Here is a 25226-nt window from a genome sequence, read left to right on the forward strand (position 1 = left end):
TCTGCACTAGAATAATATTCGATAAGTTTTATATGCAAACATTTGTTTTTAGATTGTTCGTCTTGCTTTTATAGATGCATAAAAAATTAGTAAAACAAAACAAACACTTAAGGTATCTGTGCCTCAAATGCTGTTGCATAACGAATTATATTCAGATTTCTCAGGGCAAAAGGAATCGGTTATGCTAAAATTTATAAAATTCTAGGACCAAAAGGCCTACAGTTCTACGAAAACTGTGCATATTGTTCGGTAGACTAGTACTCGAATGGTGCAAATTATTTTAAAATAGGCATACTGTTTCTTATAACATGTCTCATGCTCAATTTCCTGGGATTTCTATCAATCAACAAAACACACAATGCGTTTAAAAACTTATTCGTGAAAACCAAAGAGTGTCTGTAAATTGTCCAAAAAAAATATTAGAGTTGGTAGTGCCAAACAAAAATTATTTTCGAACACCTAAAGTTTTCAAAAGTGTGTACAGGATGGGTTCCCAGAAATGAAACTGAAGCAAGAGAACTTCAACTTTGTTTTCAACGTCTCTACCGCCAAAACCAAGAGTTTCAGGAGTGCCTGCATAGAATTGATCCGTACACTCCCGAAACCAAGATTGCTAACAAGGAACGAACGTATTCAGATATGCAGCCATAAAAAATTTCAAAGTTAAATCATCTGAGGAAAAGGTAATGACTTCGGATTTCTTAACCTGAAAGGAGAATATTGATAGATTTTATCTTACATCAACAAACAATGAATGTTGGGTATTTTTAAGTAAATTTGAAAGAAAACATAAGGTTCATTCAGAAGGCGTGGAAAATTGTCGAAAATTATCATCCTCCTTCATGACAACGGCCGTCCTCACTGCGCAAAAGTCACACAAGATACAATTACCGAACATGCTGGGAAATGCTGTCATGTCCTCCATATATGCCTTATTTATCTCTGTGCGAATATCACCTATTTGGCTCGCTGAAGTAAAACTCAGGGGACAACGAATGATCTGCTGATGAAAGAAGTGTGGAAGTGGTTGCACAATCAAGGAAAGACGTTCTTTGAAGATGAACTGAAGAAGCCCACTGGTCGCTGGCAGAAATGTATTATAACTGTGTTCAAAAATAATCTGGATTTGATTTTTTTATGTTATATAATGTTCATAAGCAAATATAAAATGAATGAATGAATGAATGAATGAATGAATGAATGAATGAATGAATGAATGAATGAATGAATGAATAAAATTGGAACCCATTAAGAGAAAGAATATGAAAGAATTCAACACAAAATATTAAATGTTTAGGTATCTTACTGATAAATCTAAAAATTAAGTACCGTCTATTGGATTCCATTGAAGCTACTTACAAGTGGCTGAAGAGTGGAGGGGAATAGCTCTTTTCTATGCTTATTATGCATTTTATAACATTTTCTTTGCCAATCTCCAATGGTTATCAATGAAGATGCTTCTCACAACAATTCACTTCCGCGTGAGATATTGCCATAGCATCACACATCAAGCGAAAACAATAAAACTTCTTAACGCCGTAGTACCGAGCGGGTTGGCCCGGACGGTAGCGTTTGAGACCCGTATTCGGAAGGTCCCGGGTTCAAACCTCCTGGCCGGCCAATCTGACTGGGGTTTGCATGGTTTCTCTCAGTCATAAAGACAAATGCCCAAATGCCCGATACATATCATCATTCATAACTGCCTCAGTCACCAGTATCATAAACATTAATCGTCGTCTTCCTAACAAGTATTAAGTTCAGTGGCCTGTTACGGTCTGAAACTAGAATTTTCAGTCCATCTCTTTTTCGGACGGCCTAGAGATCTTTTGCCATCCGGATGGTAATGAAACAGTGCTTTTGGAATTCTGCATCGATCCATTCGTTCGAGATGACCCTTCCACTGAAGTTGATATTTGCTGATGAACTGCATAATGGGTAAACATTAATAAAAATCTAAATCAGTTATTTCAACACAAGCCATCTACAACACACAATAGAAAACGGGAACTTAACAATAATAACAACGGCCTACTGGTATACCCACAGATCTTAACACGCGATATGACCATAGATGTTAAAACGTGTATAAATAAACGACCAAAAAAAAACCGTAGTGCGTCATGCAGGCCACGACAACATGGCAACACGTGCACAGACGGCGCTGCGCCTGGAAGATCAGGCCGTTACCGCTCACCTCTGTTCCTGCCGTTCATGATGTACCACCGGCTTGAGAAATCCCAGCCAGATTCAGCAGCAGACTTTATATTTATATAAAATTGTCTTTTCTCTTCTTCAGTATGCAATTCCTGCGCGTGTTCGTAGTCATCGCTGCAAAAGAGAAATTAAAAAGAATTTATGCTCGACCATGCCGAAGTGTATTAATTATACACCTGGTACCAGCCCTTTAATGGACCTCAGTAAAGTACACCTATTCATTAAAGTTCAGGTTTTCCACCAATCAGAAAGCATAATTGTAGCAATATGAAAGCGCAAGTATCGATTATTCTCGGATATGCAATCGAAAGACAACTAGCGAAACGTAACGGAGGCTGAAAATCCAATACTGTCGCAGAAGTTTATGTTCTGTTACTATAATAATTAGCGTTAATTGTAAATAATATTCAAATAATTTCAATTTGTCATCTCGTTTTTAAATGTCTAAATCAATTTCCAGGTTATATCAAGATTAATGTTCATTTTACTCTCTAGATTATATCAAGGTCAATGACATTTGTTCCTCGGAAAAAATCAATACTTTCGCGTCTGCGCATATCTCACAATTTACGAGATATTGCACAAGGTCACTTCCGCTCCCCAGTCAGATAAGAATAATATGAATACTTATGAATAATTTCAAGTTAGAAATATGGTCGAGCATAAAAAGTCGTATGAAACTTGCCTATAACGGTAATTAAAACGCTCGTATGAAAATTATGAAATTCGCTTGCGCTCGTTTCATAAACATACTCGCGTCTTAATCACTCCCATTATAGGCTCGTTGCATAATGTACTATTAGATATGAAAATTTAAGCTACAGTATAATTATTTTTCATTCTTTACAACAAATAAACATTTCTACAATATTATACACGCATAATCACGCATATATTATGCAATAATCGCAATCAGCGCAGTGTCTATCGTATTTAGTTGTGATTTGACAGGATTACATTTACTATTGAGACGATTAATAATAATAATAATAATAATAATAATAATAATAATAATAATAATTTATTTTAGCTGGCAGAGTTAAGCCCGTAAGGCCTTCTCTTCCACTCAACCAGCAATTTCCACTCAACCAGCAAAAAAGGGAACAAAAAACGGATTATCTCAGTATCAAATACTGACACAAAATCAATTCTTTAACATCATATATTTAAAGCACTTCCATGATGAAGTGATATAATTTTATTCTTTCTTTGGCTGCTTGAAAAGGATTTAACTTATATTTTGAAAATAACAGGACTGGCCACTTCTTCCACAATACTGCTATTTTAGAGATAAAATTACTATTGAAATCTTTAATATTAATATCATTTGAAAAGAAATCACATTCTAAGCTATTACTTTAAGTAAATTAAATTGAAACAGATGAGACGACATATCTGCTAAGAAAACTCGAACTGTAAGCTACAAAATGTACCACAGTGTGAAGTAACTGAGTTACGAGTAAATTAATGAAATAACATTCTTATGAATAGAAGCTGGCAGTAGAAGGACCCAATTATAACTGCCAGAGTCGTTCTTCTACAAACTGAAATGAGGTGTTACAATGAGGTCCCGAAAACAATATCTGGGCCCTTCTTCGACAAATCAGGATATTCATTCTGGGCCCTTTTTCTACTGATTATAAATGATTTCACGTTAAGAAAAAAGCATTGGTTTAATGGGCCTTGCCTAGTACATTGTAGAAGCTACGTGGTAGTTTGGTAGAATAGCCCAAAACGCTCAATTCTTTTCTCTTAATACGAAATCCTCTATAGTTGTAACTTCTAAAGAAGTACAGTGAGGGACATAATTGTTAAGCAGGCGAAAATATTTCAAGATCTGTATTGTGGTTCATAAGAGGTATAATTTTAATTCCTCCTCAGCTTAGATAATATGTAATATTTAAACAAAAAAGCAAAGCGAATATCTCGTTAACATAAGATTGAAGACTTTCGGTTCGGAGCATGCGCAGTGTGACATTCGTTTACTTACTTACTGGCTTTCAAGGAACCCGGAAGTTCATTGCCGCCCTCACACAAGCCCGCTATTGGTCCCTATCCTGAGCAAGATTAATCTAGTCTTTACCATCATATCCCACCTCCCTCAAATGCATTTTACTATTATCTTCTCATCTACGTCTCGGTCTCCCCAAAGGTCTTTTTCCCTCCGGCCTCCCAACTAACACTCTATATGGATTTCTGGATTCTCCCATACGTGCTACATGCCCTGCCCATCTCAGACGTCTGGATTTAATGTTCCTAATTATGTCAGGTGAAGAATACAATGCGTGCAGGTCTGCATTGTGTAACTTTCTCCATTCTCCTGTAACTTCATCCCTCTTAGCCCCAAATATTTTCCTAAGAGCCTTATTCTCAAACACCCTTAATCTCTGTCCCTCTCTCAAAGTGAGATTCCAAGTTTCACAGCCATACAGAACAACCGGTAATATAACTGTTTTATAAATTCTAATTTTCAGATTTTCTGACAGCAGACTAGATGACAAAAGCTTTTCAATCGAATAATAACATGCATTTCCCATATTTATTCCGCGTTTAATTTCCTCCCGAGTGTCATTTATATTTTTTTACTGTTGTTCCAAGATATTTGAATTTTTCCACCTCTTCGAAGGATAAACCTCCAATTTTTATAGTTCCATATCGTACAATATTTTAGTCACGAGACATAATCATATACTTAGTCTTTTCGGGATTTACTTCCAAACCTATCGCTTTACTTGCTTGAAGAAGAATTTCCGCGTTTTACCTAATCGTTTATCGGTGACATTCGTTTACTTAGTTACTTAGAAAAAACTCGATTCGCTCGATTATTATCATGTCTCTTATTGTACAATTGAATGGAAAAAAGTGATTTTCGAAAAAAAAAATGCTAATTGGACCCTATTTTGAATATCACTTTCAATAACAAAAGAACAGCACAATAGAGTAGAGTAGCATAAATCGCACCGCTTCCTAAATCGCACCACTGCTAGTTTAAAACAAATTACTATAGTAGTATGGCATCTAGTGGTATTGTTACAATCTACCATATGAACTTCCACCATGTCACTTGATTTCTGCCATTTCTTTGTGTTAGCAGCGTGGTGATAGTGTATCTAATATAATCGCTCAGCTGGATGTATATTTAGCTAACATTTTGTAACTAAATAACGGATTTGTATGCAAAGGAATCCAAAATCTTAAGATGTTATTCGTTTAAAGAGGTATTAAAGAACATTTAACTTAGTAGGATTTTCGAACATGTGGTGATTATAGGCTAGAATGAAGGAAATAATAACTTATGGCGTAGTTTCTCAATTCGCACTACTTTGTAGGTGCCTAATTCGCACCGGTGCGATATGAGCAACTGTAGCAATTCTAACCGTACAAAAGAAGGCCCAAAAATTTTAACTGAACTAGGAATGCATCAGGTGGGTGCAATATCAAATTGTGAAAAGGGCGTTAATACAACAAATGTGTGTTGTACAAGCGCACCAGGTATTTTGTGCCACCTGTGATAATTTTTAAGCGTCAAATAATGCATCCTTCATTATCATCTGGTGCTCCTCCAGGATCGTTATTTGTTTGCTCTGAGTTAGGTTACATCAACAGTGAACTATTTGTCGAATAGCTCAAACATTTTATTTGCCACTTAAACCTGCCATAGAAAAAAGTGCTGCTTCTGTATGTCCACCTATACGACCCATTCCAAAAATTTAGAAGCTAGATTATCTCGGGAAAATGATGTGCTCCTATTTCAGCTTCCTCGTCATAATACTCATAGGCCCAGCCTTTAGATGTCGCTATCTTCAAATCACTTCACACAGCTATATCATGAAGCAGTTCTTAGGTGGCTGCGAGATAATCGTGGAGAAATGGTGACGCAGTTTACAGTCTGAACTGCCTGGTGAAGCACATGGCAAATGTATAACAATAAAAAACGCATTCAGAAAGTTTAAATGTTAGTAATTTACGCTCTATTTTTTCAATTTCATTTGAAGATGCGTTACTGTCTTTCATTAATTTCAATAAACTTGTAATTTGCATTTATTACATTATTCATATTAAATACTGTTCAATATGTTCAATATTAAAAGCTTTCCTTCATCCTGTTGCCTGCAGTTAAAGAGGTGCGATTTAAGAAACCGCAGGTGCTATTTAGGAAACTAGTTGCCTAAATGACACCACTGACAAGTGTTTCGAAAATGTCATTTTAATTCAAAAATATTAAATCAAATTCAAGGATTCTTTTTTTACATCTGGGAATGTATCTCTGTAAAGGAATGGAGAAAATAAAAACTGTATTGTTCAATAAAAATTATAAATGCTAAAGTGGTGCGATATAGGGAACGTTACCCTACAAAGAAGCGCATACCTCTAAAATGGATATCAATTATTTAGTAAGTTGAGATGAGAACTCAATTATTGTCAAGAGTTGGGCTTTCGCGAAACTACAACCAACTAAAGGAGGCCGAAAGTGCTTATTTGGAATATCGGAACAATCCGAAAAGTTGACAATGATGATAGTGATAGTTAATAGTGGTGGCAGTAGGGGTGGTGGAGAAGAAGAAGAAAAATAAAAAGCTATATACGGCCTGACTAGCAGATGAATTTGATAAAAAGTTTTTTTTAGTAAATGTTTCCACCTACCTGTAAGATTCAGGACGGGGTCCTTCTGATACTGCGTAATATCTGGCCAGAGTGTAGTCTTTGCCATTTTTCGTAATATTTACTGTCCTGTTCGCCATCCAGAATTGAAACTCGGCTTCTAAGAGTTGAATGTTATTTTTAAGAAAGGTGACGTTGTTGGTAGCAGTGAAGTAGCTATCCACCATGGGTATAAGCAGCGGAGGCTGCGATCTCTCCAAGTAATAGACGCGGCCTCCATTAGGCACAAACCCGTACCTCGCTACCATGGACAGAAAGTTCTCCAGCATACCTCGTGTTGTGTCATACATCTCGGAAAGTAGTAAACCCTGAACGATCCAGTACGTGTCCCAGTAGTAGAACTCTCTGAATCTGCCGCCTGAAGGAAGTCAAAGTAGAATTATAATATTGCAAATTTTGCCATGAAAATAAAATTGTACACTGAAGTTAAGAGACTGTTTTATCGATTGCCGATCATCATCATAATAATGAAAACTACCTCTACCTTTGTATGTATAATATTCAACACCATCTGATTGTTCCTCTGAACACTTGACTAATGCAGAAAGTTACATTACTATAGTTTTCATTATTATTATTACTATTATTATTATTATTATTATTATCATTATTATTATTATTATTATTATTATTACTATCATTATTAATTAAGATTATCATGGCCATAGAACATGGGAGGGGTGAAAATAGGAGGAAAAAGATGGGAAGTGAAAGTAGGAGGAAGAAAAATAAAGTACTTAAGATTTGCTTATGATATGGCATTATTAGCAGAAGAAGAGACGATACTAAGGGATATACTATTCGAGCTAAATGACAGCTGTGAGCAGTATGAGATAAAGGTAAATGCAAACAAGACGAAGACCATGGTTGTCAAAAAAAAAAATAAAGAAGGTAAGCTGGCGAATTATAAGTAAGGCAGTAGACCAAGTGGACAGTTTCAAATACTTGGAATGTACTATAAGCAGTAACATGAGCTGCAGCCAGGAAGGCAAAAGGAGAATAGCAATGGCCAAGGAAGCTTTTAATACAAAAAGGGGTATCTTCTGCGGACTCTGGAAGAGACTAGTGAAGTGCTTTGTATGGAGTGTGTCCTGTATGGGGTAGAAACATGAACGTTACGACGAAGTGAAGAGAAGCGAATAGAAGCATTTGAAATGTGGATATGGAGAAGAATGGAGCGTGTGAAATGGACGGACAAAATAAGAAATAAAGCTATGTTGGGAAGAGTGGGTGAAGAAACAATGATGCTGAAACTCATCAGAAAGAGAAAAAGGAATTGGTTAGGTCATTGACTGAGGAGAAATTGCCTACTGAAGGATGCACTGAAAGGAATGGTGAACGGGAGAAGAGTTCATGGTAGAGGAAGATATCAAATGATAGACGACATTATGATAAGTGGATCATATGCGGAGACTAAGAGGAAAGCAAAGAATAGGAAAGATTGGAGAATGCTGATTTTGCAGTGAAAGAACTGTCCTTGAGCAGAACACTTATGTATGTATGTATGTATGTATGTATGTATGTATGTATGTATGTATGCATGTATGTATGTATTCATACGTTTCTGTAATTCCTTGTTATTTATTTAGGGCATTCAATTTTTTTCTGCTTTATTTTGTTTTTTTATAAGTTACTTCATATTTTATAAGACTTTTAAAGTACAAGTATTCAATTTTGTTCGCTTTTATTCTGCATTTATTTTCCTTACATTATCCACGTTTCTCTTCCATATACGAACAGGCTAGAGAAGATGACACTGCCATAATCTTGCAACACATTAAAATAATTGTTTCTATCAGCACTTAAATTTTGAGAGATCCTGTAGTGATGTATTTCACATAATTGAATTTTATTGTCTGCTTTGTTTTCGTCTTAATCTCCTAATTAGGAGAGCACATTAAAATTTGGATATGGTAACTTGGTTTATGAGATTTTTATTGTTATTTTAGGTTTTATACTGGATTTTCCATGGAAAGTCATATTATTTCTTATCATGTACTGAATTCGAGGTATCTCTTGCATCGGAAGTAATCATTCCACAAAACTTACAGTCTTCGGTAAACATACCTTTGTAAACTCTACGCTTATGGGACAATAAGCATGTCTATATAACTTAATGGTCATATTAAATGTCAAGTTTGAAAAATGTTTGATTTGAATTACAGATAATGTAAGACATTCAAGCATTAGGATGAAAATAGCTAGAATTATCTTTAGCCGATTATTTAACGAACTGTACCAACTACGAGATTATGTAGTGTTGACGGAATTGGTGATAGTGAGATGGTATTTGGCAAAATGAGGCCAGAGATACGCCATATGATTACCTGACATTCATCTTACAGTTACGGAAAATTTCGGAAAACCAATCAGATAAACAGCCCAAGCGCGAATAAAACTCATGCCTGTGAGTGGTTCCAGATCGGAAGGGAAAAACATGTACCGCTTGAGCTACACCGATGGCTCAGAAAGTGCTCAGGGACCTCAGAATGTGAATTATACTTCAAATACTGAAAGTTATTTTCATGAGTATCTCAATTTTGATAAAATTTGTAGGTTTAGCTGATACAAAATTTCTGTGATGTTCGGGTAAAGGGAGATAAGTCATTTTTTGTGCAGATGGAATTTCGTTGCCCAGATAACACACAAGTTAAATTATTCAAGTAAGTGTGCAAAAATCAAAAGAATACTAGCAATTTATGTGTTGCGTAGAATATTATTTGCAATAAGGGTCCGAAGTTTAATTTTCATTTATCTCCAAACTCATTTTTATGACATCTCCTTTTACTCAAACAACACAGATTTATAACATTTCTCATTAATTTACCTGGAATGACAAATGGGTTAGATACATAGATAATGGAATACTGGTCTTGATGTTCATGAACTGTTTCAGGCATTATGCGCGTAAGATTCTTCCAGAATTCGTTTAGATCCTTAGCCCAACTTCTGAGGTCAGGATCCGATATCTTCTGAAGGAAAGCAGGGTTTTCTGTCCAGTCCACAGGAGTATAGGGTTGCAATTCTTTGCCATCTTCAAACGTGCTGTTAACAAATTCTTCTATCTGAAAAGTTAGGAAAATCACAAAATGTGTTGATCATATGAATAATTAATCTATTGAGTGCAGGCAGTTACGATGTTTCTTAAGATAAATGAAAACTTCGCAATATGTATGGTAAGACTTTACTGTGTTACATTTCAACGTCTGTTGTGTCTTTAGTGTGGCTAATTTATTGTTGTGTCTTTTTTTTTATTTTCTGGCTTGACGTTGAAATTTAACACAGGAAAGTCTTACCATACATATTCCGAAGTGATACAGTGTTAAAAGTTGTGTAATCAAGATGTATACAGTGAAACCTCGATTCATCATTTTGTTCTGGACTTCTGAAAAAAAAAACGGTGGAAACGGGAAAACGATTGATACGGGAACCTGTCTAAAATGAATATAAGCAGTCAAATTTACTTATAGTACACACGTGTATTCATATACTGAAGAATGTGTGGTACATGAATGATTTTTTTATTAACTCACTTCATTTCTTGTTAAAAAAAGTCACTAATTTTCATTTGCTTACTTGCACCTTTACTTTTTAAGCTAAACAGTAGCTTCTCAATATTAATAATGTTCACTTGGTCTCTGTCGGCGATCTCGTGAGCATGTATGAACGCTCTCATGGTCTCGAACGCACTTAGTGCTTCTTGAAAACTCAGCACTGGTTTGGGATCAACTTCATCATTATCATCACTGTCGACTTGTCCCTCCTCCATGGAATTTCCACTCGCCACTTCCTCACACATTTCTTCCACAGACAGCACACCACATGTCGCGAGTTCTTGGTCCACAGACACATAAGCGTCGAAATCGACACCAGTGGTTCCTGTCTCCAGCTGAGTCCAGTCTTCGTCTTCATCATTTCTGTTGACTTCCGACATGTCTGACTCTTCATTTCTGTCCCCGTAACCACATTTTACGAAACAGTTCTGAATTGTGAACTGAGTCACTTGTTGCCATCCCGAAACAATAAAGTGAATGGCCTGTAGTATGTCTATCTTCATTTTTACTTCTTTCCTTTCATCCATCAAACATAAAGCCCTCTGCACTAGCTGCTTCCTATACGCCTGCTTGAAGTTCTTTATAGCTCCTAAATCAAGTGACTGTACAACACTGGTGCACTTTGGGGGATAAAACATCACCTTCACATTCTTCAAAGAGGATGTGTCTGGAGAATGCGCAGCACAATTATCAATAAAAAGGAGGATTTTCTTGCCTCTTGCACCAAAGAATTTATCCGATGTCATCCATGCTTTGGAATTAGCATAGTATTTCACAGGTAGTTTCTTCAAGTTTCTGAAACACCGTGGTTTTGCAGACTTGCCAATAACGATGGGAACTTGTTTGTCTGAGCCATCAGAGTTTGTGCACAGCAGTACAATCAGTCGCTCCTTCGCACTTTTGCCTCCGTGCCAGGATTCTCCTTTAAGTGCCAGCGTACGGTCTGGAAGACAGTTGAAAAAGAGGCCTGTTTCATCTGCATTATAGATGTCCCGAGGCTCGTACTCTTCCAGCAGCTCCGGGAGTCTTTGAAACCAGAGATCCGTAACATTGGTGTCCACAGCAGCACTTTCCCCAGCCAGTTTCTTAAACACCAAGCCATGGCATTGTTTGAAACAAGAGATCCAGCCGTTCAATGCAGATTGTTTCAGCTATTTTCAGAGATTTCTCCTTCAAGATGGTCCCATCAATGGGAATGCCTGATGCTCGTGCCTGTTGATACCAGGAAAAGAGGACATTTTTGAGCTCGCTGTAAGTTGACTCTTTGCTTGCCTTCCTCTTTTTGGCTGCTGTACCACACTTATCAGCCTGCTGTCTGATTTCTATTTTCTTTGCCATTATGCAATTTAGAGTTGAAGGTGGCAGGCCAAGACGCTTAGCTATGTCAATCCTCTTCTCTGTTGTATTTTTCTCCACCTCTTCTATGATATGAAGTCATTCTTCTAAAGTCCGAATTTTTTTACACGAAAATGCCATATTTGAGAAAATCAGATTAGAAACTGCCAAGTTAAAAATACGAACTGTCGAGAATCGAACACGTGTGATAGACTGCGTACACAACTTGGTGGAAGCGCGGACTGGAATGTTTTACAATAGAAAACGATCGATAGGACACATGGACCCTTCTACATTGTCTTGCCAGGCAAACTGTGAGGAAGGTCTGTGAGTAAGCAGGCCAATAACCATAAAACTTCACAATTGGAGCTTGCAGCACAACATTCTGAAGACATCAACTGCTACAAACATTTGTAAGCTTGTTGATATTTCTTAAAACTGATCAATCCTGGATTTACACACTTCAGGGCTAAAAAATCTGGCCAATAGATGCGGGAAAACGATAAATCGAGGTACGATAGATGCGGGCTTTATAGTCATAGTTTAAATAGAATATGTTCAGGGACCAACGAATTTGAATGATGGATCCGGGAAAATGATACATCCAGGAACAATAAATCGAGGTTCCACTGTAAATGTAAAGTTGAAGAAAAAGTCCAAGAATTCCACTTTTCTGTGGACAGCTTTTCATATGGATTCTTCTTGGTGTTTTATATAATTTATAGTATGATAGTCAATATGAAACATAAGAACACAATATTTCTCTCACTCATAACTTATTCTTATGAGTCCTATTTACAGTAATAAATCGTATAACGAGAAGAACATGCAGTAAATGTATGCATAATAATCACATTATTAAATTCATATGTTTTTCTTTAATTATGTACTTGCAAGTACAGGGAATAACTGGTTAATATTCAATTTTGTTTTACACTCAGCTCATTTTAAAAATATTTTGAGCCTACCCGATTCTTCAAAATTAATTGATCGAAGACAACATAACGTCTTCGGAAGTCATTGACTCCATAGCAAGAAGACTGTAGCAGTTCTTCTTGAATAGTAAGAAAATAGGATTGTATGACTGGTATTAATTCTGTATTCTCTGAAGAATTGAGATTGATTTACATTAAGGAAATTCCATTAAATTTTAATGCCTATCTCGTGATACAACAGAGGCAGGAAACTCATTTCCTAAAGATGATGATACTGCGAATATGATGATGATGATAATGATGATGATAATAATAATAATAATAATAATAATAATAATAATAATAATAATAATAATAATAATAGCCATATAAATATTTGACTGTGGAGAGTCTAATTTTTCTGTTTCCAAATAGAAAATATTTGAATGTCAAATAGAATATTTTAACGAAATTTCACGCAAAACAGAAATTACTAATAATAGTGTTAAAAGTATCACAAGAAACACACATTAGATTGTAAAATATTCATAATTAGTTTTTGTTGGAAGAAGATAATTATTGAATGTTAAAATAAGTAAAATACAATATAATATAACTGAATAAAGAGCTTAAATTTAATATAAATTGTGTTTATTTTCCGACAAATTCAGCTAACATAATGCGCTGTATAGAAAGATGGAGAAAGTACAGTAGTGACAAAAAAAACCGGACAGACGGAATAATCAAAGTCCCCAAAATGAGCCATTGCGCATGCCACGCCCCCATTCACAAGATAGCGAGTAATCTATTGAAATTGTTGTAGTTTCGACTGCTGACGTAACCCATTTCGAAAGCAATTAGAAAATAAGCTGGTAAAATTCATGTTCTGGGAATAGTAAGTTAATTAAGTAGTAAAGTATCGCTGCAATCGAAAAGTATTGGGAATAAATTTGAATAAGGAACAAAAAAAAAAGTTTTCTTCCCAGGCAGGATTCGAACCACGAAAGTCTTAGTTACCAGTCTATCGTGCTGTCACTGTGAATGAGTCTCTGAAATCAGCTACAAGGGTCGATCCGGTTTTTTTTTTTTGCCACTGCTGTACATCTGTCTCATTACCTGAAGTCTCGAGGGATTTCCTCCAGTTTGTGCAATGAAGTCCTCGAAATACTGTAGAGTTTCATTAGTATGAAACTTCTGCTTCTTATCGACGAATGTTTTGTCGTCTTCGTAGATGTGTGCATTTTGCACCATCTTCAGCAATTCTCCGTAGCAATAGACAGGACTGAAACATGAGATTAGTAGTTAGAATTTTGATTCTGATCAATCATTCGCAGCAGTTCATATTAAATTTAATTTTAATTTTTTAAGCATATGTAATGATTAACCAGTCAATTCAGTTTAGTCTAATAGACGTGACTAATAATATGTTGATACAGTAAAACCTTCCTAAAACGAAACGCGATCATTCCAGAATTTTTTGTTTCCGTTTTCACAGGTTTCGTTTTACAAAGGGTTGAGTTTTGGCAAAAATAAGAATAGACTACTCCAATATGCTCACTATAGGAAGAACACAATGAAGAAATAATGTGAAATAAAAGTTACTATAGTAAATGCAAAGTGAATTTTAGTTTCACAATTATTAACCCTTAACTTGACAAAGCTTCATTTCTGATACTAGTTTATTAAACCTTGTCGGACCGTAAAGAAAACAACTATCGCGAAGTCCATATTTTTATATGTTGTACAATATTACAGTATTGTGAAATTTTAATTTTCCTACAAATTCTCTTTCTATTGGTCTATTGAAATTATAACATAAAACTAGTGGCTTGTGCAGCAAATACTGCTGCAAACTAAGTTCGTTAGACGTTCAAATAAAAATTTTTCAGATTTATTTTCAATGAAGAATACCCTTCTTTTTTATAGTTATTTGCTTCCATAATAATGAAACATACTCCCTCTGAATGGATTATTTTAGGCCAAATACTTTTTCTTGAGCCTATTCAACTTCAGTTTTTGAGTTTCAACGCGAAAACGCAAGTATCAATGTCAGGACGATAGCAGTAGCTATTTCAGGTCATTGTGGATTGTAGGCAAAAGTTAAAAAAACTGTCAGGTTTGCTAAGCTCTCGAACAATAGCTTTTCGTATAGCTGCTGCATGTAGAACTTGAAATGTAGAGCGTAAAACCATTTTATCCTACTAAGAGATCTTGCTGAAATGATCTGGAGACTACAAAATTTTCTAGGCCTCTTCTTTTATCAGTAAGTAGGCTAATACCTTTTCATCTTTCCTTAGGAAGTGTAATTTTTGCGCTCTCTCGAGCCAATACTGAAGACAATGACACATATCAATATCTACACTACACCGCCATTAAGTATATGAAAAAGACCCAACCCCACTGGGTTAATAAGTATAAAAATAGTTGATTTTTAATAACAATATTATTATCTTACTTAAGTTTTGTAGTTATATATAGCAGCCACTCAGTAAATTATAGAAATGAAGATTTAAATTAAGATATTCTCTACATTTACTTACATAACCACAAAACGTTTCACTTTCATATCATCAATATAGCATCAATATTATGTACAATTAATGAAAAAATAGATGCGTCATGATATTAACTATAATAATATTTAATTTCTAATGGTAATAATGTCGTCAAACCACCTCAAGTTTCGTAGATTTGAATATCCAATACACAGCTGTACTCAGAAAATTATACAATGCAGAATAAGTTTTTAATAACAAATTGAATTGAGCTCTAAATATGTCGGCAATCCTGCAGGTCTTGGCCTTCGTGTAATAGCCTATTATTTATTGTAGTGTGTGTTTTGTTCTGAAATTCAATCAAGTCGGCCGTGATTGAATAAAATTAGTTCTCAAAACTGACAGCAGATGGATTTTGGAAAATAGGAAAATTATGTAGGAAAATTGACTTTCACTGAAAACTACTATTTTTCCGAAAAACTTTGGTTGCCAGGCATGAAAATGAGGGGTCACTCATTAAAATCCGTTCAGCCGTTTTCCCGTAATTTCCATTACCAGTTCAAACTATATATATAGAAGATGCTATATTATAGCCTATTAACCTGATGTATCCTAAGGACACATTGTCAATTTAAGGATTAACTTACGTAACCGCAGTCTCTCTCTCTCTCCCTCTCTCTGCGCCCTAGTTTCCTGGGCCCCACATTTCTTTTAAAGTGCATTCCCGCGACTTTTTTTGAAGGGAACATTGTAGGATTTCCTTCGGGTCCTGCATCAATTCAGAGTGTAAATTGCGCCCTGATCCATCGGTTGTGTAACTGAAGTTATGTTTGGTGGAAAATGGATTAACTTCACGTTAGACAAATCAATCCTTGGATGGCAGGTAGCATTGTCTAAAAACAGTATGACCTTACGACCTTGACGTTTCATTGCTCTATTAAAAGAATAAAGCCACTCTTCCATGATAGAACTGGTCATCTAGGCTTTTTTATTAAATCGCACACTTTACTTTATTCGCACTGTTATTTAACATTGTATTGACACATTAACACAAAACTTTGAATAAATACATGAAAATGTGAAACTGAATTGACACTACACTACAATTATTCACAGTTTTATTCTACTCGCACTGTCCTTTGTCACTGTATTGACTTACTGAAATTAATGAACGAAAATGCAAGAGGGTTGCAAGAAGTAACTGTACACGAGGTCAGTAAACTGCCAGGGTCCTTGACAATAAACACAGAATAGTGCGATAGTTGCAGAAGCTTCACCACCAACGCCTGACAAAGAATAGCGAAAGTCTTCCAGATTATTGCATGTACAATCACACAAAAAATTATGCCATGCTTCGTACAATATTATCGCAAAATTGAGAATGGTTTGATAGAATTTAGCAACAGTTATGCTTAAAATTATCCGTTTTAGTTAGGTTTTTTTTTTTTGCCTAAATGGTGCCCAAAAATGATTCCGTTTTCGCGTTAGGCAGTTTTCCGTTTTAACATGTTATTTTACATAGGAAATCATTCCGTGCCCAAATTTATTTTTCGTTTGAGGAGGTTTCCTTTTTATAGAGGGTACGTTTTAGCAAGGTTTTACTGTATCAATATTTTTATAATACCATTTTCATTTTCATCAACTAAATCATTTGAACTCTTTTTTTTTTTTTTTTTTTTTTTTTTTAGCATTTCTTCCGTTACTGGATATAAGATAATGTATGTATGTATGTATTATGTATCATGTATATATGTAATGTATGTATGTATATGTATGTGTTTTTGCATTTGTGTGTTTTTGAGTGTTTTGTGTGTGTGTGTTTGTGTGTTTTGTGTGTGTCTTTTTGTGTGCGTGTTTATGCGTGTATGTATGTCTGTATATGTGTGTACTGTATGTACAGTAGGCTATGTATTTATAGTAGTCTGTTGTAGTTTTACTTTTAGCTAAGTAAGCTTCTGTAATTTTTAAATTTTGATTTTAGAAAAGATCATTTAGAAATCAGTGACGTGGGGTAAATATGACGCCATGTCACCATCCAAAACATCAGATATCACACTAATAATGGTCAACTTTCCATGTTCTACGCGAAATTCGAAACACAACTATGATCTATACTTAGTACTTAATCTAGGCTCTCGTGTGTACTGTTGATGTAAGATCAAAGGAGAGAACATAAGGTAAGGCCTACTACATTTTTATATCAGTGAGATACATGAGTAATATTTGCACAAGATATTGGACATAACTGTTTTCAATATATGTTGTTCTCCTGGAATGACTTGGCATTAGCCGCGTCTGTGGCTCAGGCTAGCGCGCTAGTTTTTCAACCAGCGACCCGGGTTCGAACCATAATTTGTGCAGAGTTTTTCCCGTTTCTCCCTTTATTCCATTTTCTCTCATTTCATCTATCATCTACAAGAGTTAAAATTAGGCTGGGGGAAGCCTTGGTGGTAATACAAGTTTCCCAGGCTGTTATAGGAAGGGCTTGGAGTTCTGGGCCCTGGGGTTTATTAGATAGATCTATTTCTCTTGGGACAGGACTACTTGTTGGACTGGAACAATAATTGAAGCGTCGGCTGGAACAACGTTGTAAGTTACAAAATTTTCATTCGGCATGTTCCCGTGTAATAATGTTGTATGTCATGTTACCTTGCTATACTCTTTGGCTTGCAACTGTCCATCAATGCAGTACGTGAAATTTGTCCACTCAAAAGTTTGCTACCCTATAAGAACAACGTTGTACGTGTACACGTTTTTGCAGCGCCTGTAAATTTTACCAAATGTAACTTACAACGCTGTTCCAGCCGACGCTTCAATTATTTAGGACATATTATGGACAAATGTAATTCTAAGTGCATGGATCCAACCGGAGCCAGCCACGGTGTGATATGACATTCTTACAAGCTTTCATAATTCATAAAGTTCGTATTTTGCTTCTAATTCAGGACTTATTTTGGTAATTTCCTCTTTTCCATTCTCTGTACTTGTGTACTGCAAATGTATTAGGTTCCAGTTCTGGAAAATAGATTTTGATTGATCCAAAGAGCCGATATGTAGTTTCCAAACTATGAACATTTCTCAATTTACTGTATGACATAGTGTAATAAATAAAATATCGTATCTCACTCTATGTTGAAATCCGCAACAAAGAATAGCGAAACTTAACTTCAAGTCTTTCACTACAAACCGAGAATTCTCCAGTCTTCCCTATTTTTCGCCTTCCTCTTAGTCTCCGCATATGACCTAGATATCTTAATGTTATCCGTCATCTTAAGCGAATATATGTATAGTTATTTTAAAATATTTTCATTAATTATAAAAATGTAGGGTACCTACGTATTTTTACTTCTCTTAAAAATTCACTTCTAGGCCTAATATTCACATTTAATCTTTTCTTTCTTTGTGTCTACACACGCCTCTGATTTATATGAAAGCACCGTCACTCTAAAACTGCCTCTTTTTTCCCCATTCAAATCCCGTTGAAGTTATTTACTCGGATTTTTAGTAGGCTATCAGAAATTAACCGGAAATTATATTGCCTATTAATATCTTCGTCTCAACTGTACTTTGCTAAGTAAGGTGTGCATTTCTGGCACCATAATATCTTAGTCGACAGAGCAGGCCTGCACAAGGTTTGCGCTCTCCAAGTCGGCTCACAGCTCGAGAGCGGAATGCAGATATTGGCTGGGCTCTGTGTAAAGGTGCGTACACACTTAGCGAACGAACAACGAACGAATGATGAAGCAAAACTTCGTTGTTCGTTCGCTGTTTGGAGCAACATTCAAATCATCAGCAAATTGTCAGAAAACATTCACGTTCGCTGATTATCCACAATAAAGGCAGATGGAAATATAAGTATAGCAAGCGCAGCCGTTGTTATTGTAGGCAGTTTAACACAAAGAAAGTTAAAAACCAAAAGGCGATGGTGGCAGACGCCACTCTACGAAAGTTATAATCAATATAGAGGCACTGACTTGCTTCATGATTTACGTCGAATGGAACCGGGACAATTTCACAACTTCTGTCGCATTTCAGAAACAGACTTCGAAATATTACTGTGCAAAATAAGGCCAAAAATTTCCAAGAAAGACATAGGCTGGCGAGAAGCAATACCTATTCAGGAAAGGCTATCATTAACACTTCGATATCTCGCTACAGGAAATTCGTATACAAGTTTAATGTATTTATTCAAAGTGTCGAAACAGCTAATTACCAGGATTGTTCCAGAAATATGTACAGCTATAATTGAGGAACTGGAAGATTTTATTAAGGTACGACTGCAAGACAGGGGAAAGTTTCAGTACTCGGATACCTCACTGACAATAATTATCTTAAAATACTAAAAAGAGAGATTTGTCTGTATCGAATGCTCATCATGCTTACGAAAAGGCACTTTTCAGTGCCAATAATTTATTTTGTGACCACAAGGTTGGAACTTTGTTTTTCTGGACGTGAATTTGTCCAAAAGGAACGACATATGTTTATACACGAACCAAGTTGACTCGTACACTTCATCACTCCCCATTTCATATCTTTTTGTGGACTTCTGTCTTTCCCTCCGGAACGATGTCAGTAGGGACTCAATTTTCTTTTTGACTTCTGGTCTCTACAATAAACAACAAACGTGTATCCACTGAAAATAAATAAACAAAAATAATTTTCAAATTTTGCACGTGTTTGACTCGCCTATCTTGCAGCTGAACATCTTTCCATTAGCTTCCCAAACATCACGTTTTCTTACTTTATTGTGGTAAGTAGGATGCTTGGGATTCCATAAAGTTTCCTGCTTCCTTTATGCATTAATAAGAGTTATATATAACAGCGTCTTCCGTCCACTCCAGTTTCGACATCTTGTTGGTGAAAATGAACTAAGCGCTGCGTTCTGTTACGAATTACCAACTAGTGGCAAATCCCGTCCACAACGAATACCAACTTCCTTTGATGTACCGACAAGCGACGGATCACTTCCGAAGGCAAATAAAACGATCGGTTTGCCTTTGCTGCGACGTACACACGTACCGATTTCAATCAGCGAATGCAATCGTTTGTCTTTCGTTCGTTGTTCGTTCGCTAAGTGTGTACGCACCTTAAGGGTGGACTGGAAGAAGGAGTGATCTCGTACAAAATGTACACAAAAGTACTAGTAGGAGTGTTCATGAATTGAATTCCCGATCAGTGTTTACAAAACTATCTTGGACTATTATTAATTAATAAAGAATTTTTTATAGAAATAATAGAAAATCTAATACTTAAATATACAATATCATTTTGTTATATTTTTATTTAACAGTACATCAAAATGGGGTTTTATGCTGTTGGCAGCTGAAAGGAACAACTGATCGTAATGAAACATCAGTTACAGATATTCGATGTCTGCCTTTATTAAAGTTGATAATAGAAAACAGTTGCTCACAAATATAAATGTTGAGTCAAACATAGCAATCATTTTCACAGCCAGCCTTTGTAGTCGTGGATATTATTGCTTAGGTTTAGTCTTGTAAACTCAACCAGGCTAGTAGTATTATTCAAACGGTCTTTAGCCCTTAGGCCACATTGAAGATCAATAAGTTCAAGCTTTAAATCGTATGACACGGTTTCAACTGGTGTTGAAGGAATTTATTATAACTTCAAACTTCTTTCCCGACAAGATCTTGGTACCTAGAATTAAATTCATTTTGAATTTCAATTAATATTTGTACATAATCGTTTAACATGGATTCATCACGAGCAGTTTCTATCGTTGGAAAGTGAGCCATGTTACCTTCCCCAAACTGACTTACGAGAAGTGTAAGTTTACGACTGAAATTCTGTAATTTATTCACCATATCAACAATGAGCTGGCCTTTTTCCTGAAGAGAGATATATAAATTGTTGAAGATTAATAAATTCTAACATACCCTACCTCATGTAATAATGCAACTTTCAACTCCTGAACATTTTACTGCGACATTCACCAACAAAACCATCGCATCTCTATGTGTGGACTAGTAATGACGTATTATATTATGTTTCTCAAGCTTTTTTCTTTCAAACTTTTGTGGCAGATAAGAATTGACTCCAGCAGCTGTGAAAAAATAAGCGTTTTCGCATGTAATATTGAAAGAATTTGCCTGGTGATCACTTTTCCGTCTTTGATTCCTCCATTATGTAGCCGTAGATAGGCAAAGTGAAATAACTACACCAGAAAGCTGCGTGGACTATCCTCTACCTATAGCAGGCCTACGTCATTCCGACGTACCTTTCCGGAGAACTGTTAGACGATTCTTTCGCTCCGAAGGAGCGGCCGCGCTCAATGAGCGCCGTTTGTGCAGGCCTGCGATAGAGCAATTCTAGCTATGGAGTGAAAGTTGTTGACGAGAATTTTCTCGTTTCTAAAACTTCCAGAATATCCCCGTCGTCCACTCAATTGAGTGTCGGATCTTTCCTGGCAGTAAAAGGCGATCGAAGCTCGGTGCCGACTACAGATCATGAAAGTGCGGAGCATCACCTCAATGTCTCCGTACGCCTTCATGGTTTGTAAAGAATAAACCTTTATTACTTTTAGATTTGCATTTTACCTACTTATATTATTTGTAATGATAAGTATTCTTACCCTTAATTGGCATTTTCCGAGATTGTTTGCTTTTGTCAAGGAGATTTTCGACGAACTTTAAACAAAATATCGATTTAAGAAGTTCATCTTTAGATTCTGTACAACTACCTGCACGTAGTCCAACATACAATGAAAACACATTCCGCCAATCATTAGTCGGAGAATTATTGCTTGAGGTCTTTGTTTCACTGTTGATTTGCTTGAAGTACTGACTGTAACTATGAGTGTAACATGCATAAATAAATATTTCGTTAAAGTGGGCTATTAATAAAAAGATAATTGTTCTAAATTACTGTTCCTTCTCTCATTCCTATTAAGTATTATATTTACAAGCAAGAATGTAACATACGTTGCAACTTTCTTAGTCAAAACATTCCGCTTGTCTGGCTTTGGGAGGGCCGGATCTAGGCTGGATCTTTGCGCTTAGATTTTAAATTGGCATGCGATGATTTTCCATTCCGAAAGATGGTCCGACTAGCATTCTTAAATTCGATGCTGACAGATGGACCAACCTCTCTCAGCCTGACAGAGCCATATCCCATTCACAGACGAGCACCTAATAAGTTTCAGAACCAGGAGCCCCGAAGTCATTCATATGACAGCAACGAAACCCAATACTACACTCAATACTTTACCTCATTCAGAGAAGGTGCAATTATAGAGGGAGAAAGGAGTACCCTAAGAAAAACTATCTGCAACGTCGCTTTGTCCATCACAAATTTTATCATGACCAGGTCGAGGATCGAACACGATCCGCTTGGATGGAATGCCAGCACTCTAATGCTTCAGCCACATAGGCTGCATAGCCCGTCAAAATATTAGCCAGGCAATAAATTGTTTGATGTTATTTTTCCATTTTGCTGAAACAGACATTCATAGTCGCATCATAATGAACCAAACGAAAGAGATCTGCGAGAAGTAATTATGAAAAAAGAAACGTTAAGTTTGTTTGTTACATTCAAACATACTTGATATCTCTGCTGCGCATTATGTTTATAGAGGACGCTGGGCTACTTGTTGCTCCTCAATTTCGTCTATCGTTAATAAATGGGAAAACTCAGATTTCGCCCTTGGCACAACAAACAAAGATAAGATGCTCTTTCACATTGGCGTTAATGCAAGTAACAGCACGTGAGAGATATATGGTCGTATCTTAATACGCTGCATAACTTTAACTACAGAAATACCTTTCCAATAGAACATTAGAACATAACATTTATTGTGGAAGACATAAATTATATATGCGTTCATAGAAATTAGAATGAAACAATGTCTAGCATGCCATGTTGTCGATTGAATTACTCTCTGAGAGATTTATTATCAGAATACATATTTTCGAGGTCACATAAGGCCTTATTTTGTCAGCTCTCATATTTCCTGCGTTTTATCCTACTCTGTTCGTCAAGAGGCTTACACATTGTGAAGAAACATTGTACTGCAGAGATGCAGTATTTTCTTCTCAATAGAGACTTGATCCGCAGAAACAATAGTCTGCAAAGAAGTAACGTAGCGGGCGACAAAAAGCTTTTGAAATCTTTTCCCGGAGTCCATTCAGGAAATAGGATTCTTTTACATGAGATCGTCTAGTTTATTTCGTGTTCTGAAGAAAGCCATGGTAGGACTTTCATCGCCTCTTAAAATTCATCATCCACGACAGGTTTTTTACCCTTGTACCTCAATACGAATTGCAAGCAGACTAACCTGCAGATCACCAGAAGAAAATATTCGTTTGTGTCGGTAGATACCGTATAATTTTCCAAAGCATTAAATCCTCGTACTATACAACTTATAATTCATTGTAAGGGACCAGGAATTAACTAGTTTTCACATTAGATAGTACACAAACACAAATATGTACATTCTAAGCAAGATTAGAGAATATTGAGATTGCACAGGTTCAGGTAAAATTGTTGCACACAAATTGACTAGAAGCATATGACTAATGGAATCATAAATGATAAATTACACATAGCCTACACGAACACAAAAATACGCACGTAGATGATTCAGGAACTGTTACAACGGATGGTGTGTAACAAACTGTACATTTCTGATCAGATCACAGAGATATTTTACTAATATTCGTATCAGTTCTTCATCGAAGAGCGAAGTCTCCGAAAATAGAACATGAGGAGAATTGAACGCCCTTGAGATTATAAACAAAGAGGTGTGAAGTGAAATCTTAGTGTGTACATTAAGCGGTCATAAAACAATAAGATGCAGTGTGTCCCCGATCATATAGTGAGCTTTGAAGTAAATTAAAATATATTTTCTGTTATTACTAAGTTTTAAGTTTCATAGAAGCTCGCTCTAGTGACAGACAGACGGGAGACAATAAACTTAACTGGTGCTTTTCGATCACATTACATAAACGAATATAACTATTTTTTATACCGTGCAATCAGTTATGCTTTCCCCCGCGGCGCGGGGTTTTTCCTTTGAGCGAGCCTCCATTAGTTTTCAGCGCACTGGAGGGAATAGCAAGCCTGCTTGCTGACCTGTTGACCTTACTCACTGTCGCAGTCGTAGCGCAGCTGTTCCCGGGTGTGTGTTGTGTTGTTCGTTTCTTAATTCGACAGTATACATGAAGTGTATTATGCCTCGTGAGTTTACAACGGTACAGCGTGCCTTTATTTACGATTCATATGTGTTAACTCAGATCGTGAAGTTCGAAGATGGTTTCAAGAAAGATTCCGGGGCGTAGACGCTCCAGATCGTAAAAAAAGTCCATAATATTTGTAATAAATTTCACGAAACTGGAAGTGTCCAGCCTAAGAAACCAAAAAAGCAGCATAGTGTTCTACCGAAGAAAGATTACATGGTATTCGTGATCGTTTAGAAAATTCTCCTAGAAAATCTCTTCATCATCTTGTACAACAAGCGGGAATTTCGTATGGTTCTATGCAAAATGCTACTAAATTTATTGCACTTCAAGCCGTATAAAGTAACTGTCGCACATGCTCTTTAGCCAGGTGGCCCCGTAAGTAGGCGCACATTTTGTGAGTGGATTCTGGAAAATTTGTACAATGGACAAATTTACCCACATTTAATATTCTTCTCGGACGAGGCCTGATTCCACCTTCATGATTATGCGTGTACTCAAAACAATCATTGCTGAAGTACTGATAAATATGACTTTGTACATGAAGTGCCCCTCAATGATGATAAAATCGGTGTATGGTGTTCCATTAGTAGTGAAAGAATCATAGGACAAATTTCTTTTTTTAGAGTAACAGTGGAGGCCGAGACGTAGATGGGAAGATAATATTAAAATGGATTTGAGGGAGGTGGGATATGATGATAGAGAATGGATTAATCTTGTTCAGGATAGGTACCAATGACGGGCTTATGTGAGGGCGGCAATGAACCTCCGGGTTCCTTAAAAGCCAGTAAGTAAGTAAGTAAGTAAGTAAGTAAGTAAGTACTTAAGCAAGTAAGTAAGAGTAACAGTGATTCTGTT

The 25226-nt window shown here is 36.2% G+C and overlaps 1 protein-coding gene across 1 annotated transcript in view; it reads right to left on the reverse strand.

Moving 5' to 3' along the window:
- The window catches only part of LOC138705776 (trehalase-like), a 71494-nt gene that overhangs the window by 19836 nt on the left and 26432 nt on the right, over window positions 1-25226 (reverse strand). Inside the window, exons 3-6 of the mRNA XM_069834411.1 lie at window positions 13796-13961; window positions 9704-9941; window positions 6859-7234; window positions 2195-2328 (exon numbers count right to left, since the gene is read on the reverse strand). Coding sequence (XP_069690512.1) covers window positions 2195-2328; window positions 6859-7234; window positions 9704-9941; window positions 13796-13961 — 914 coding nt within the window. The remainder of the gene's footprint in view (window positions 1-2194; window positions 2329-6858; window positions 7235-9703; window positions 9942-13795; window positions 13962-25226) is intronic.

The sequence above is a fragment of the Periplaneta americana genome, chromosome 9 (genome assembly GCF_040183065.1).
Source record: "Periplaneta americana isolate PAMFEO1 chromosome 9, P.americana_PAMFEO1_priV1, whole genome shotgun sequence".
NCBI lineage: Eukaryota > Metazoa > Arthropoda > Insecta > Blattodea > Blattidae > Periplaneta > Periplaneta americana.